The 15,676-nt window shown below is 29.5% G+C and overlaps 1 protein-coding gene across 2 annotated transcripts in view; it reads left to right on the forward strand.

The window, feature by feature from the left end:
* The first annotated feature begins 2,622 nt into the window (after positions 1-2,622).
* LOC143252809 (uncharacterized) overlaps positions 2,623-15,676 on the forward strand; it is a 60,199-nt gene continuing 47,145 nt past the window's right edge. Inside the window, exons 1-4 of one of the 2 annotated variants that reach the window (XM_076505529.1) lie at positions 2,623-2,913; positions 7,567-8,683; positions 9,903-9,942; positions 11,395-11,457. In XM_076505529.1, coding sequence (XP_076361644.1) covers positions 7,568-8,683; positions 9,903-9,942; positions 11,395-11,457 — 1,219 coding nt within the window. In that variant the 5' untranslated portion in view covers positions 2,623-2,913; position 7,567. Of the gene's footprint in view, positions 2,914-7,551; positions 8,684-9,902; positions 9,943-11,394; positions 11,458-15,676 lie in introns of both variants that reach the window. The other variant, XM_076505530.1, reaches the window with a different exon arrangement.

Consider the following 15,676-nt stretch of genomic DNA (forward strand, 5'->3'; position numbering starts at 1 on the left):
ATTCGCAGTTAAATAACATCTACTACACTAAACGAGTAGTCTGTTTTACTTTCTACACCAGTAGAAAACATAGCTCTCTCACTACAGTTTTTATCTCTTTCTCTAAGATAGCATGTCACCAAAACGATCTATATCTTACCTAAGCTCATTTTCCGGTGATTGAAGTTCATAAGGTCTTTTGAGTACTCCAGAGGGCCATCTTTCCTCATAGCAACAAAGTGATGGTTGAGAGGGACCTTTACAATATTGGTGAAAGTTTAAGATCCATGGGAAGATTTCCCAAGATTTTGCTTTTTTCCTGCAAGTCGTTTTGTTTGGCCCCACATTTATTCCTTTAAATCATACACCTGCCATCCTGTGGACAAAGCCATCTCCATAAATGCTTATATTAGTGTACTTTAGTAAAGTATTTACAAGTTTGACTGTTCACTTTCTTGGAAAGAAAAAAGATTCGCACAACAATGACATTCTTTTGTTATCGCACTAAAATTTTATATCTTTTACAGCACTGTGGTATTTTCTAACTCGTAAATTTCCGTCAGAATAATGAGTTAGGGTTATTTAATTAGAGGTTCAAATGATACCAAGTTACACGACGTGTATCTATTATCTATCTGTCTAACTGAGTTTATCAGAAAGAAAGAGTCGAATCAAAGAAGGTGTACAAAAATAACCTTTATTGATAAATAATGAAAGAAACATAGCAATAAATAAAAAATGAAACAATGGCACATGGGTCTGTTTTGTGTGCATAGGACTGACAAGAGAAATAAAGAAAGTGGAACTTTATTTATTAGCTCTTTGTTTCACCAGTCCAGTGTGTGTCGTCTCTTTCCTTTAAGGTAACTAAAAACTAAATGCATCTAGAAAATGCAAGTAAGAGGAAAGATAAAACAGTATTTAAAAATAAGTTTTAATTTATCAAATAAAAACAATGTAAAATCTTATAAACAACTCAAAAGAAATGTTATATCAAATTTCTTACCAAAATTTATAAATGTACTAAACGTTTTTAATAAAGAAAAATCCCATTGAAAGCTGCTTAACAGATATAGCTTGTTTTTAATAATAATAAGAAAAACAACAATATAATCCAGGTTTGCACACAAAATGTCTTATTACCTTAACCTTCATCCACTGATTTTCGAGTGCTAAGGCAGGTCGAATCATTAATTGATTCGTTGACAAAAGTATATATATTTTTATTCCTGGATGCCATATGATATTTTCCCCGAAATAAATGCAATTAAATCTTAATTAGCAGACAAGGTTCCAGACAAAGCTAGCAAGAATGAAACTTAACATCTGTTTACTTGAACAACTTACCACCTTCAAACTAAAATGGAAGAAAAATAGAAATTTAATGAACAAATTTACATGTCAACTAAGGAGATAGAAAACACATGGTACCACCTTGTAGCATGCAAATAATAAATTAAATATGAACACTAAAGGAAAGACGCAAACACAAGTGTACAAAAGGGAAAAGAAAAATAAGTTCAATACAATTAATTCTTTTTAATGTATCTGGCTGACACTTCGATATTATGTATACATTTTCGAATCATGGAGAAGAAATAAAAGCACTATTTTAACTCCACCAACGCAGAATTAATGTAAAAGCTCATATCTGTTATTCCGCGATATACATTATTTATATCAGTGGTCCTTTCCAGTAAAATTTTCAAGAGGTAATTTTCTCTCAATACAAGTAATTGTTCATATCCTGCTCACTTGGGTGTGATCTACATCTCTAAAGTATACAATGCTGAAGTTGGGCCGAGAGCGTAGGTTCACTGAAATCTCCACAGTAGCATGTAATCTTAGCCTGAGGTGATGACCAAACCTGGCTTACAATCAAGTTCGTCTTTATATATGTATATATAAACATGTTAAGTAAATGCAAAACAACTGTGTAAACAAATTTCAATGTATCTTAATAAAACTATATTTTTGATGGTAGAACGTGGGGATTTAAACTGCCACAGCACATTTAATCCTTGGTTGCACATAACAGAAACATAATGAAACAATGATTATGTCTGATTTTAGTTAGTTAGCTAGTTTCGGATATTCGCACAAAGATACACAAAGGTGACTTGTACTGTCTCCCTAATTATAATACACTCGAAAGAAAGAAACTAGTCAACAGTACACATCTACAATTCAGGCTGCTAACCGAATGTAACTGTCACTTTTTAAAAAAACAAACAAACATATCTACAGCCCAAAAGACAGAGTTTGATTATGCGGTAATGGTACGTGAGCTATGCTGTTTTTAATTAAACATACATATGTAAAGTAGAGTAAAATAAAGAAAGAGGAAGAAAGAGAGAAAACAAAGAATGAAATTAAACACTTCGTGACAGAAAATTTTAAAAGAAAAACTATAGTCCTAAAAGAGGAGATCTTGGTAAAGACATTTACAAGGAAAAAATATGATAAAAAGTCTGTCGAAGAAAGGAAAGCAACGGATTCCAAAACTATATCAGTGTTATTTCTCCAGATCATTCTCTAATATTATACTCTAATTGATCAAATTAATAGTGTGTGTGTCTTTGTGCATGAAGCTTATTTCATTTTAACAGAAAAGCAACAGTCGCCTTGAATAGAAATTCTACATTTAATTAAAAATATATCTAAGAAATGCAAGTACTGACACAGCAGTGGAGCTTTTATTTACTCTGTTGGCTATTGACAATAATATTACATAAATTTAATTTTAAAAATATCAACCAACAACAGAGGAAAATTAGCAAATTAATACTATTCGAACGTTTATTGACAAGACGTTGTATTATAGGAGTCGGGAACGTGATGTAATGGGTATTTAGAAATTTTAAGAAGTGAATGATATTAATACGATTATCGAGAATTAAGCGTAAGAAGCCGCGTGATTTTTAATCATATTAGGTAAGCTAATCATAGATGATATTTAGTGCACCCCGTAATTTCTGACACTCAACAATTGTTATTTAAATACGTCTCTCTTGTACAATGGAAATGGAATCGTATAACGATCGGAACAAAAACTAGGCCTAAAGCCAATTTATTCTACAGGGTGGCCCGTAAGCCCCTACCCATCCATATGTTATTATGTTGTATTCAATTACGCATGTATTATAAAGTTTTCTTTTTTCTCAGAGAAATATGGCTGATGTAAGCCCATGTCGAGGAAAATATCTCACAGAACATGGCGTCGCATAATATTATGCAGCGAGAATGAGAGACAGCACACAGATATATTGGATACATAAGATATCTGGATGGTTAGGGACTTACGGGCCACCCTGTATAACAAATGTAAAATGATTAACAGTGAGCAGTGTTATTAATGTTATATTACATAGGTACTAACTGTGAACAGTAACTTTTAAAGAATTATAGCATAATAAATTAATATTTAGAATTATACCTAGACTTCATGGTAAAATACTTTTATTTGTGAGCTTTTGGCCCTCTTAACAGAGCTTTCATGTGTTCATTGGATAACACACAATGTATTAAGTAATAGAAATTCGTTTATTGTGAGAGTATTTTATTAATGGCAATATAGGCAACAATTGTAACAATAAATGACATCTGGTATTAAAGTTATTAAACATATCAAACTTAAAATGAATACAGAATATAAATTGATCACTTTAAAAATGAAACGTATACCATAAGAAATATGAGGAAAATACAATATTAGGTATGATATAGAAAAACAGAAATAAATAAATTGTTGATACATCAGTGTTTTTGGAACAACATTGAACATATTGGTCCATCTTGGCTGTTTCATCCTCTAAACTAAATTAAAAGTGATAATCTTGAAGCCAACTCTTATTTATGTACTTGGAAAGTAAAGGTTAGCTGCAAGTGAAAAACCAGGTTGGCACATTAACAGTTTAAGAAAAGAAATTAAAGAAAGTTATAAATTTAAGAAATATAAATTGATTGGTAATTTGAAAGGAGACTTAGAATGCCAAGAAAATTGGTGAAACAGAAAATTAGGATGTCAGAAAGGATGTATGAGAAAAGGTTGACTGAAAATGTAAAAGATAATAGAATCTATTTAAATATATTAATGGTAAACAAAATGTTAAAATAGGGGTGAAATCCTTGAGGGATGGTAAAGGAAGGCTAGTACTTAATGAGTTAAGGTGGCTGGGATATTAAGTTTTGTTTTTTTCTAAAAGATTTAAGCATTATTCTACATCAAATGACTGCATTAATTCTAGGCTGGTTAAGAAAAAAAGAAAAGGGAAGTTTAAGAAACAGTAAGTTTCCTGGGCCAAATGATATATCCCCAGTTTTGAAGGAGGTTTAAGATTGGATACCTGAGCTGTTTACATGTACTACTGTTTTTTGTCAGTCATTGAATAATGGGCAAGTATCATAGTAATTGGGAGTTAGGTAATGTAACCCTTATTTTCAGGGTAGGTGATCAAAATAGTCCCATTAATTATAGACTTGTTAGTCTTACATCATTTGTGCAAAAAGATTTTGAAAGTCTGATAAAGATATGTGTAAGAAAATTTAGAATTTTATTGGATTCTCAAAATAGTTTCACTAAGGGAAAGACTTTTCAAATCTTTTGACATTTTCTGAAAAGGTTGCTATTTATTTTGATGAAAGTAAAGGTGTAGATTTGGCGTATCTGGATGTTAAGAAAGCATTTGACAAGGTGGAGAGTGTCAAGGCTCAGACTTGGGACCTTTGGTCTTTTTGATTCACATTAATGAGACAGATGAAGGAATGGTCAATAAAGTACTTTAATTTGCAGATTATATTAAGGTCTTGGATGTTGCTGGCTGTGAAGAAGATTCTACTGCATTACAAAAGGATCTAGATCATTTATTGAATTGGCAGATGGGTTTTAATTATAATAAATGCAAGATAATGCATGTGGGTTATCATAATTTGAATTGTAAGTATAGTATGAATGAGAATAATCTTAACAGTATTGCAGAAAGAAAGGGGTTTTGATGTAAAAGTTGATTAGCCTGTTTAAAGCCATTCAAGAAGTGTGATTTTCTAGTGGTAGGACAAGTAGGATTTTTAGCTTGTATGTACAGAAATATTTAATACAAGTCTAAAGAGGTTATCATTTCATTATGTAGATGACTGTTAAGGCTACATTTAAAAAATTGTGTTCAGTCTTAGACTTCTTACCAAAGGAAAGACTGATTTGTTGGAAAGGGTTGAGAGAAGGATTAGTAAAATGTTGTCTGAGATGGAGATGTCATGTGAGGAGAGGGTGAAATCTCTCAAACTGTTTTATGTTGAAAAAGAAGAGTTACAGGGGATCTGTATTTAAGAATTTAAGTGTTTAAGATTGTAAATGGAATTGATGGTGTTGATGCATCATCTTTATGGATATGTAGCAGTGATTATGTAAGAGCTAGAGGTCACAAATATAAATTCTGGCAGGGAAGAAGTCATTTACAGCTAAGAAAGAGTCAGGGTGAATCTTATTGAGATAATTAAGATTGCAAAAGGAATTGATAGTATTGATGCATTGTTTTTCCATATTTAACAGTGAGAATAATAAGACTAGGGGAACAAGTAAATTTTAACAGGGTAAGAGTCATCTATATAATCTAAAAAAATATTAGGAAGGTATGAAAATAACACATTATTTATTTATTTCGATATAATAACGTGTTTGTTTTTGTTTTGAATTTCATGCAAAGCTACATGAGGGCTATCTGTGCTAATAACATGTTGTAAACTAACATAAGAACATAAAATCAAGTCTTAAAAAAACCATATAGGTAGTTTTTACAAGTCTTTGTGAAAACACTTGCCTTGTATCATACTTTGGTACCAAGTGTTTTTATGTGGAAGAATATTTTCAGGAAAAGAAAACAATTTTGTCCTGGTTAATGCACTTATTAGCATCATATTTTTGTCAGTGGGTTTTTGCCCTAATTTTAAAGATTGAGTGTGTGATTATTATGTATTCTGAAACATTTTGCTACTTAATTTTTAAAGCATTTAAAGCCAAAATCTTAAAAGTTACACATAATTTATCTTGGACGAGTCTTTGATTTCTTATGTTACATAGGTTATGTATTACAATTTCATACAGCCAGAAATTTTAATTTTAATTCAGAAGTTAATTAAATGCTAATATGTATCAAATTTATGGTATTTGTTAATAAGATTGATACACACAATAACAGTTATTTTAATATAGAAATAATATAATTTATAACAATGGTATTACTAATAGTTATTACAAATAAATATTATGTATATTATATACAAGAGTTTTACAAACAAACAATACTGAGTCATATCTGGTGTGAAACTTAATATGTTATCAACAGCCCAGGTCCATGAGGTGCAAATTACTTTTGTCTTTTATGTTGATACACAGGTATACTTCTCTCAATGGAAATGCTCGATAGCTCTTTTCTTGTTTGGTCTTACACCTTTACTTTTCATGGCAAAAGTATTTGATGTTCTTGAAGAAATGGTAACATTCAAATTAATTCACTGAAATTGAATGGTTTATAATGTTCTTGGTTTGTTTCTGTAGTTTTCCAATTAATATGCATTAATTACAATTATAGTTCTCAGGTCTATAGCACACTGACTGTAGTTGACTTATAATAATCTTCTGTCTATTGGCTAACTGCTTTTATACAAATCATGCAAGTTTCTCAAAGTTTCAACAATGTTCAAAACCCTCTGATGTTTTCATAAAACAAATGTTGATTTTTACTCTAAAGAATCTTCTCGAAATTTATAGAACAGACAGGACTTGTGCAATACACAGCCAACAATATACATCATATGCAAAAAAGAAAACTATACTCGAACAAGCATAGGCATTAAAACAAATGTATAATGGTAAATCTATTGTAAAAGAGACATGGTAAGTATGCCACAGCATGAAGAGCCTGCCAAAGACATTTTGAGATATTCTTGAGTTTTTGGGTTGTACTGGTACTTTACTGACATGAGCTGAATTTCTGTTTTTCTGAGTTTGATTTGAGATTACATTATTCTCTGTATTTTTAAAAATAATAATTTTTTTCCTAGCTGATTCATGTAGTTAACCATCTATTTATAAATTTGCTTTTGAACAAAAAAAAATATTTCTCACTGAATAAGCATAACTGGATGAAATTATTGTCCAATTAGTGTATTGACAGGAAATGTGAGTCATGAAAACTATATTTAAAATTCAGTATACACTGTAAGCTAAAACAACATTGGTATCACATTATACTATTTCAGAAAATACATTACACGTATTTCCAAGGAAAAGGAACTGTATATGATATTAATATTTTAATATTATTGGAGCTTTATATTTTTGAATTTAAGAATTGTGTAAGCTAGATCTATCTGTGAAGCCACTATGACAGAAATATATGGTTAATATTCTTTATTACTCCAGTTTATCAATTACATTTTTTTAATAATTTTCTTTAAGAGCTGTTGATAATTTTCTAAAAAAAATTGTATATGTAATCATTGTTTTTTTTGAGTTTTTGTCTTTTATTGTGCAGTGTAAACGTATTGCTGTAATATTGGAGTTAACTGTTGTAGTTCTCCCAAAAATAGAATGGTTGGAAGACGACAAAATTCACAATCGAGGAAAAAGAGATGTCAGAGAATGCGAAGAGGTGTTAGAAAGAGAAAAAATCAGACTGTCTGTACCAGGTCTTCATCAAAAAAATCAGAAACACATTCAGTATCAGATGATGTTTTTGTTGTACTTTCAGATATAGATGATAATGAAAATCTTAATGAACAACCAGATTGTGAATTATCCTACATAATTACTGACATGCTGTCTGATGAACACAGTAATGAATTATGTGGCTTAGCTTTGAAAAGTGATGGAAATGAGCCTTTACATGGTACTTCTGTTTTCAGTTCTGGGGATAACGTGTTAACAGCAAGTACCCATACAAACGAAAATAAAATAGATGGTAGAAAACCAAATGAAGTTAGCACAAGTACAGTCACGAATATGCAAATTTCAGATGTTACTGTTAGTGATCATATTCCTCCAGTGAGAGAGAAATTTTCAACATTTCAGTCTAAGGGCAAAAATGAGCTAGAAAAGTATTCTTCTCAGGTTACACTGAATTCAAGCATGAAATCTGCATCAACTTTGTGCAGCACAATTAATCCAGATTTAGTTGGAGAAAATAGTAATAAGTTAATAACAACAAAAAGAGCAGAAATAATAGTGATGACAAATTTTGAAAATTCTTGTGAACAGAACGATTTAGAAAGAAAGTCATTAGTGTTAGATAATGAGATAAGTGACATGATTGAATGGAAGGAAAATAAAGATAAGTTTAACCTTGGAATATGTTATGCTGAACTGCCTACTAATCTAGGATTTTCTAAAGACAGTTCTAAAGTAAAATTGGATGGCAAAGATGTTAATAAAAGAAAAGAAAAATGGAAAGATGAAGTGCTTGCAAAATCTGTTGATGAAAATCCAGATGATATGAAAATTAGAAGTGAAATTGACACTAAAGGTGAAAGTGATAATATGACTACTGATGATGGGATTGTTCAAGAACACGTTGAAGCAGATGATGAAGAGGATATTAAACAGTGGGATGAAGATTTAGAGAAATTAATTGGAAAGGATTGGCAAGTAGTAGATTTTGATGACAGTAATGAAGAACCTCTTGAAGTAACAGATTTACAGTCAAAAGAGGTAAAATATTTGTAGTTTGGATTATTGAAGTATTTGTATATATATAAAAGTTGAAAATAATACTTGTGTAGTTGAAGTTATGTTTAAACATTAAGATTGTATATAAATGTTTTAAAAGTTAGTGTATGTTATTTCTTGGCAAACCTTAAATTATAAAAGTGCTTGGTTATGGAAGAACATTAAGGCATTGTTTAATAAAAAATACATGACTGAAAATCCCCTCATTGTTAAATGATTGGTAAAAATATTAAATGAATTTGAAAAATTCACATAAATAATGTTGATTCTGAACTTTATTTTGAGACTGGTAAATGATCACTTTATCACTGGAAACATGATTATAATTGTTTATATTTGTCATAAGCCATTATATTGGCTCTATTTTATTAAAAAAAAATTAGCACTAGATCTTAAGTCTGGTCCTCAATAATTTTCAAGAAATAGAATAATGTACAGTTATAGTATTTCAACCAGACTGTATTTGTCATATCCATCTCTGATGATGTGCTTTGTGTAGCTTAGACTTCTTTAGGTTGTATTGGATACAATGAACATAGTAGTGTTTGGAATACTATGATATAAGACATTTACTACATCAACAGTTATTGTGGTTTGAATGACTTTTGCTGGTGAAGCATTGAGCAAAATATGTTGTTGGCAATGCATGTTACAAGTATTGCATGGTTGAAATACTATTATTGTATACTCTCCTAATTCTAGAAAATCCCTAAAGAATTGCATTAAAAATGTAGTGTTTAAAATATAATAGGCCTAACATAGTGTCTTATAACAAGTTTATTTAATTATAATCATGATTTGTCAGCTTGTATTCATTGTATCCCAGTTGGCTCAGAGTTTTAGATTGAGGAAAATGTGTTGCAGGCAATGAATATGTTTAATATAGTGCAGTTGAAATACTGTTTTTGTACACGTTTTTAATCCTTGAAATCCCTAAGAGATAAGATTAAGAATGTAGTGGTAAGAAATATAAAAGATGTAATATTTTATGACATATATAATTTATTATAGATGTGTTTCACAAGGATATTTAGATATTTTTTGTCAGTAGAAAAGCTGCTGTTGTTGAACAAAAACCTTTAATATTATTGTGTTGCTGATGCACTTTATACTCTTGAAAGACTTAGTTTATTGTATAGTATATAGGTATTTGACTTGCATCTACATTACAAGTAATAAAAAAAAGATTATTTTATTATAGAAGCCAAATTGGAAAGAATATAAAGAAACAAAGCTTAGTGGTAAGTTCAGTTTTGATAGATATTTTTAAATGTGTAAAACTTTATTGAAATTTTATAAAAGTATATTAAATTTTTAAGTGCAGTTGCAATATTCGATATGCAGTTTATTAATTGTTATTTGAGACGTATGATCATACTGCTTTCTACTATTATGATGGATGCTGAAGTGTGTTTGCAGCTGTTTTAAAGAGCTAAACAATATCAAATTCAGGTTGTGATTGTACTAGTAAAGAAATAACAAGAGATCTTTTTAGAAAAGTATCACAGGTACATTTTATAGCTACATGGATTGAATTTTACTAATAGTTTAACACTATCATTTCTGACAATGAATCTTGTAATTAGTAGTTGGGAAATTATAGAATGACTTGGTTTCAAAATAATACTTTCTTTATGCTTTTACTAACAGTTTTAGTATAGAAAAATGATACAAATGTTCAAAATATAAATCTGTTTGTGAGGAATCATCTTACAAATTATAACTATTAAAGTGTGTAAATACAGTTAATCAAGAAGATGGTGTAACATGTTTTGTGTCCACTATTTTATAGTTCTCAAAGGTGGATGAAAAAGTATATCTTGAACAATAGTTTTATAGGTTTATTGCATGTTCTATATATGGCAGACTGTTCTATTCTCTAACATCATTTGTTTTCTTATCACTTTACCAAAACCAGATTCAGAAATTTTGTAAACATAGGAATAATTTTGAGAAAATGCTTTATAAAACTTATTTATTATTAAAATAATATTAGTTACCAGATTATATTTTATATGTGCTAAATCTTATTAATAAATGGCATAGTGCTGACTGACTTAGACAGTTTTATTTCAATTTTATTTTTGTTAACATAAGTAGTGTTTTTAGTTGCATGTAAAAAAGTTATGTGGAAGAATTTCTTCCTAAAAACTATCCAACCATGTACTTTTGTGTATTAACAATAAATATTGCATTATGTTCTGATTTATAGTTAAGTGGTGAATGGTGATTTTAAAAAATACATAAACTGAAAGCTTTTCTAGATTTGTAGAATTAAGACAAAAAAATTTAGGAAGACTTGTGTTGACTCCCCAACTTGTTTCTAGAACAGTGACATCAGAAACTGAAAAATCAAGACACTTATTCACTCTAAAAATTCTAAGAACTTCTTTGTTACAAAACACTTGTCAGGTGTTGTTCATTCGACCTGGTAGTAGACAGAGTTTTACTAGAAATTAAAATGAAATGAGCCAAATGTTTTAATATTTTAGTTCCCATTCACATTTTGTGGATATTTTATTTATTCAGTTTTACAGCAATTGTATAACTATTATATCTCATCAGTAAAGTATATAAAAGCAATCTTTGTGCACTTAAAAGATTTTACACAAGTATTATGAAATCCATCTTTTGTTTACTTAAAAATCATTCTTATTAACAGGATGTTAGAAATTTTTACATTATATTATCAGGTTTATTTCATGGGAATTCCCACATGACAGAGGACTTGAAGAAAATTAAATCACCTTTTGTTGGTAAGTGTGGTATTTTTGGTATAAAAATAATTATATATGATATGTAATGTTTTTATGGTTTAAAAGGTTCGTAAGTAATTACTTATAGAAATGAATTATTGCTGTTCACTACTAAACTATTTGAAGCATTAATTAAAAATGGCTGAACAATATTTGTTTACCTACAAACTTTTTTATAATCAAATATTGCATCAAAATTATTTTGTTTAAATACAAAAGCTAGGCCATATCAATTCCTATTCATTTGCACTGCTATCGTGTGAAATTTTTTCAGAGCTACTATTTTCACATAATATGAAAGTATTCACGTTTCGGATATTATGCTGATTGGGGAAAGCTATTTTAATTTGTGAAAAGTCGACTACTTTCTTTGGATCCACGATTTCAAGGTGGTAGGTTGTGTTGTCAGTTTGCTTGAAGATTCATGTTTTTTAAAATCTAAATTCATTTTAGTTATTAAGCTTAATAAAATATGGTAGAATTCTGTGTATCACTATAGTTGTTTATGAATTTTTGGTTATTCAACTGTGTATATGAAACCTAAAAAAAAGTTTGAAATCCTCCATGTGCAACATTTTAAAAAGGCTTAGCCATCTGTGTTCTGCAACACCCGAGTACAAAGGTTGTAGCGAGAAGAAGTAATTGTTTGCTTGATTTATTGTTCTGTATTTTAAGAAAAATAAGTTTAATAATTTATTTCTATATACTAATAATCTATATACATATGTATACTGTATAATAATTGAAATGTGACTATATTACAAAATACTAGTCCACTAAAACACAGCCAAGACATGGAAGACTAAAGGTCAGTTTTATATCACTCGATACGTAGCATGAGTGTCCGTGCACCTCATCAATGCAAGTTAGCTAATGTCAGCTAGATACAACTGGAAGGTCAGTATAATAGAAAATAATAAATATGTATGTAAATATATAGCTTGATGAGACTTAAGCTATTTAGACTAAACACTTGTATTTTTGTGTTATAACATGTAGTCTTTCTAGCATGAAAAACACATATTTATATCCTAATTTTGTTATGACGGTTATGAAGTTGGTCAAGTGACAGACCCTACAGAGTTAAGAGTATAGAAAATAACATGAAATATAAAGTCTTAATCAAAACAAACATTTGAAATTTATTTAGGAGGTTCTAGAGATTACACAAATTATGTTAGATATTTTTGGGATGAATTGTTTTTTTAATCATAACATGAAATCATTTTGCACTTGTACAATGAAAAATACTCAATTTTCTCAAAGAAATCTTTAGTAAAAGTATTTCATTAAAAAATCTGATTTTTTGTATACAAAATACTTGTAATCTTTACTAAAAATCTCCCAAACTTTGCAAAAGTACACGTGCTGTACGAAAAGTTATAGTGTAAATACTTAGTGTGTAAATGTATAGATGAACTCTTGTATATTATTCTGAGCCTGTACGGAAAGGGTTAATTGGTGTTATTCACTTAAGTTCTGACCTTTAATTTCTGTTAAAATCTTGTATAGTTGTTTATTTGTTATGGCTCAGTGTTTAGTTTGCTCTGTATTAATCTTTATAGATCAAATATACAGATACTGTACACCAAGGTAAACATTTACATCATGAATACATGTATATTTTTGTTTGACTAAAAGTTATTATTTTTTTATATAATCATTTTGTATTGCATTGAACTTTTATCTAAGTAACTCATTAAATGTACGGTCGCTGCCCAGGGCCATTGGACCTTACTCGTAACTATTTGTCTTCCTTACAGTTTACATACTAGTAACTTCTAATATATGCAGTGTATCTTCACAAAACTTGGTAGACTTTTAGTGAATATTACAAGGCTTTTGCAAATGAAAAATCAGATTTTTTTAATTAAAAATTTTTTATTAATATTTGTTCGTGAATTGTTGATTATTTTTGAACTAGTATGAGAGCAAAGTAATTTTTATTTTGTGGTTCAAAAAACTTTTCTTTGTCTCAAAAATCTCATATTTCACTTGTATGACCTATAGATCTTCTTAAATAAATATATAACTTTTTCAGTGAAACTTTATTTTTTATGTTATTAGATTTATTAATTCTTTAGCCTGTAAAAAATTCATCAAATATAATGAAAGAGAAGTTGTAAAATCAGAAATAAAATGAGCAGCAGTGTCTTTTTTTCTTCATTATTAATCAAGAGGTTTCAAAGTATGTACCCTGAGAGTTTCAGCTGTTAAACATATCCCATAAATTTTCTGTTTATTTTACTTTCAACATCTAAGGTTAAACCCACTGTAAATTAAGCTCATATCACAGACTGCCTGAGCCTGTCTTTGTGCAGCATCCCTTAATATGCACAACACCCTAGAGAGCAATAACCCATGTGCAAAACAGAAAAGTGTTATCAATACATGCCCTTGTTCCAAGAACATAACATTGGACTAAGTGGCTTATGTTTCCTAGAGATAATTTTTGTAGGCTACAAACATTAACTTTTGAAAACAAAAACATCGAATTACAGTATTAGTATCCTTAAAATCCCTGTAATTTACTAGGGTCTCTTAAGTAAAATATATGTGGGTTGAAAAAAATTCCATTCATATTCATAGAAATTACTTATTGATCACACATCTGTAGTTTCAACAAAATTATTTTTCATTTTGAAGTCACTTATAAACAATTGTCAGAATAACATAGAGGGAAACTTTTCTTTTTGTTAGTTATAAACAGCAACTTAGTAGTAGGTGGTACTAGTTAAGAACTTTCAAATGATTGATTTGAAGTGCAGAACTACCTTAGTAGATTTCCTTAATATATTGATATGTCAGCAAATCATAGAGTTTGGAGATTCTTAATTTATAGTTTTCTTGTGTATGTCTCAAATTTGAGTTTCTAATATGGTACATACTTTTAATGTTGTGTGGTTGGCGTAATAGAATAGAAGCTGAGCAATAAGACAACTGGACGTGTTATGTGACACACAAAAACCAATACTTAAACTTTTTTCTTTACATTTCCTCTTAAATTACAAGTATTAAAACATATATAATTTTAAATATAAATTATAATCTATGTTTTGATGCCAATCTCTTTGATGTAAGTTTTAAACATGTTATTTAATAAACATTTTGAAAATAACATTCCAAATGTGCACTTTAACCTCTAGGGGTGAGCAAAGGTGAAAGAGTTAATTAATGGTTCTATTTTTCTGCACTTTAACCCTTTTGCTGCAGGCAGGTTAAAAAGTGCATGTTATTACCTTTCAGAGAGTTATTTAAAAAAAATTAAATTATATAAGTGAAATTAACATCAAATTGTAGTTTTTGACTCTGATGTTAATATTATTTGTTTTATTTTAATAATTTAAAAAGAAATATGAAAAAAAAGCCAAGTATCACTTTCTGACAAGGTACCTCACTGCTGTTCTCATTCAGTGCTGACCTCTATTTACAAACATTTATTTGCATGTCACATGCCTTTTCCTCCCATACACCACTCAGTTCATATGGTTTAACTTATATTTTTGCACGCAAATTATTGTGATAAATCTCCACCAGTAGTAGTGCCATGTGACTTGTAGATCCCTCTGTGCATTTCTTCTTGTCACTTTTCATTTGGTAGTGCTTGTGTTCAGATGCTCAGTTTATACTCACTTTATGTATGTTTGGTTTTTGTATCAATTTTTGAACAAAATTTATATTTACTGTAAAATTGTGATATTTGTAAATTATTCCATAGTTAAATTATATTTTTACCTGCTTATGAAAGATTTCTTTATAATAAATTTTCTTTTACTTTTCATTTTTTTGTAACTTTTTGGTAACCACTTCAGAGGATTTATCTTCTGTCAGTACTTTTACATAGCTTTTACCTGGTGGTTCTTGACTGGAGAATTATTGGCTTTATTTCATTGGGTGATTGATCAATCAGTGAACTGACATTTGTCAGGCCTTGAGTTAAGTTTGGGGGCCTGTACATTTTAAAATACAGTCTGCTAACTTTGGAAAGAAAGGCATTATGCTGTTATGGTTTTTGAGTATTTTTACTGTTGATGTCATCTGTAGTTATTTGGGCTCAATAACACAAGTTTATTTAGTTTGGTCATACTCACAGTCAGGTTCTGGTTTGAAATTAGAGTATAGTTGTATCCTTTGTCCTATAATGTTAGGTTAGGCTTAACATGGGTAGGTCTGTTATTTTAGGATTACCTGTAATTCATTTTACAGTTAAGTTGTAAAT

This window comes from Tachypleus tridentatus, chromosome 6 (genome assembly GCF_004210375.1).
Source record: "Tachypleus tridentatus isolate NWPU-2018 chromosome 6, ASM421037v1, whole genome shotgun sequence".
Taxonomy (NCBI): Eukaryota; Metazoa; Arthropoda; class Merostomata; order Xiphosura; family Limulidae; genus Tachypleus; species Tachypleus tridentatus.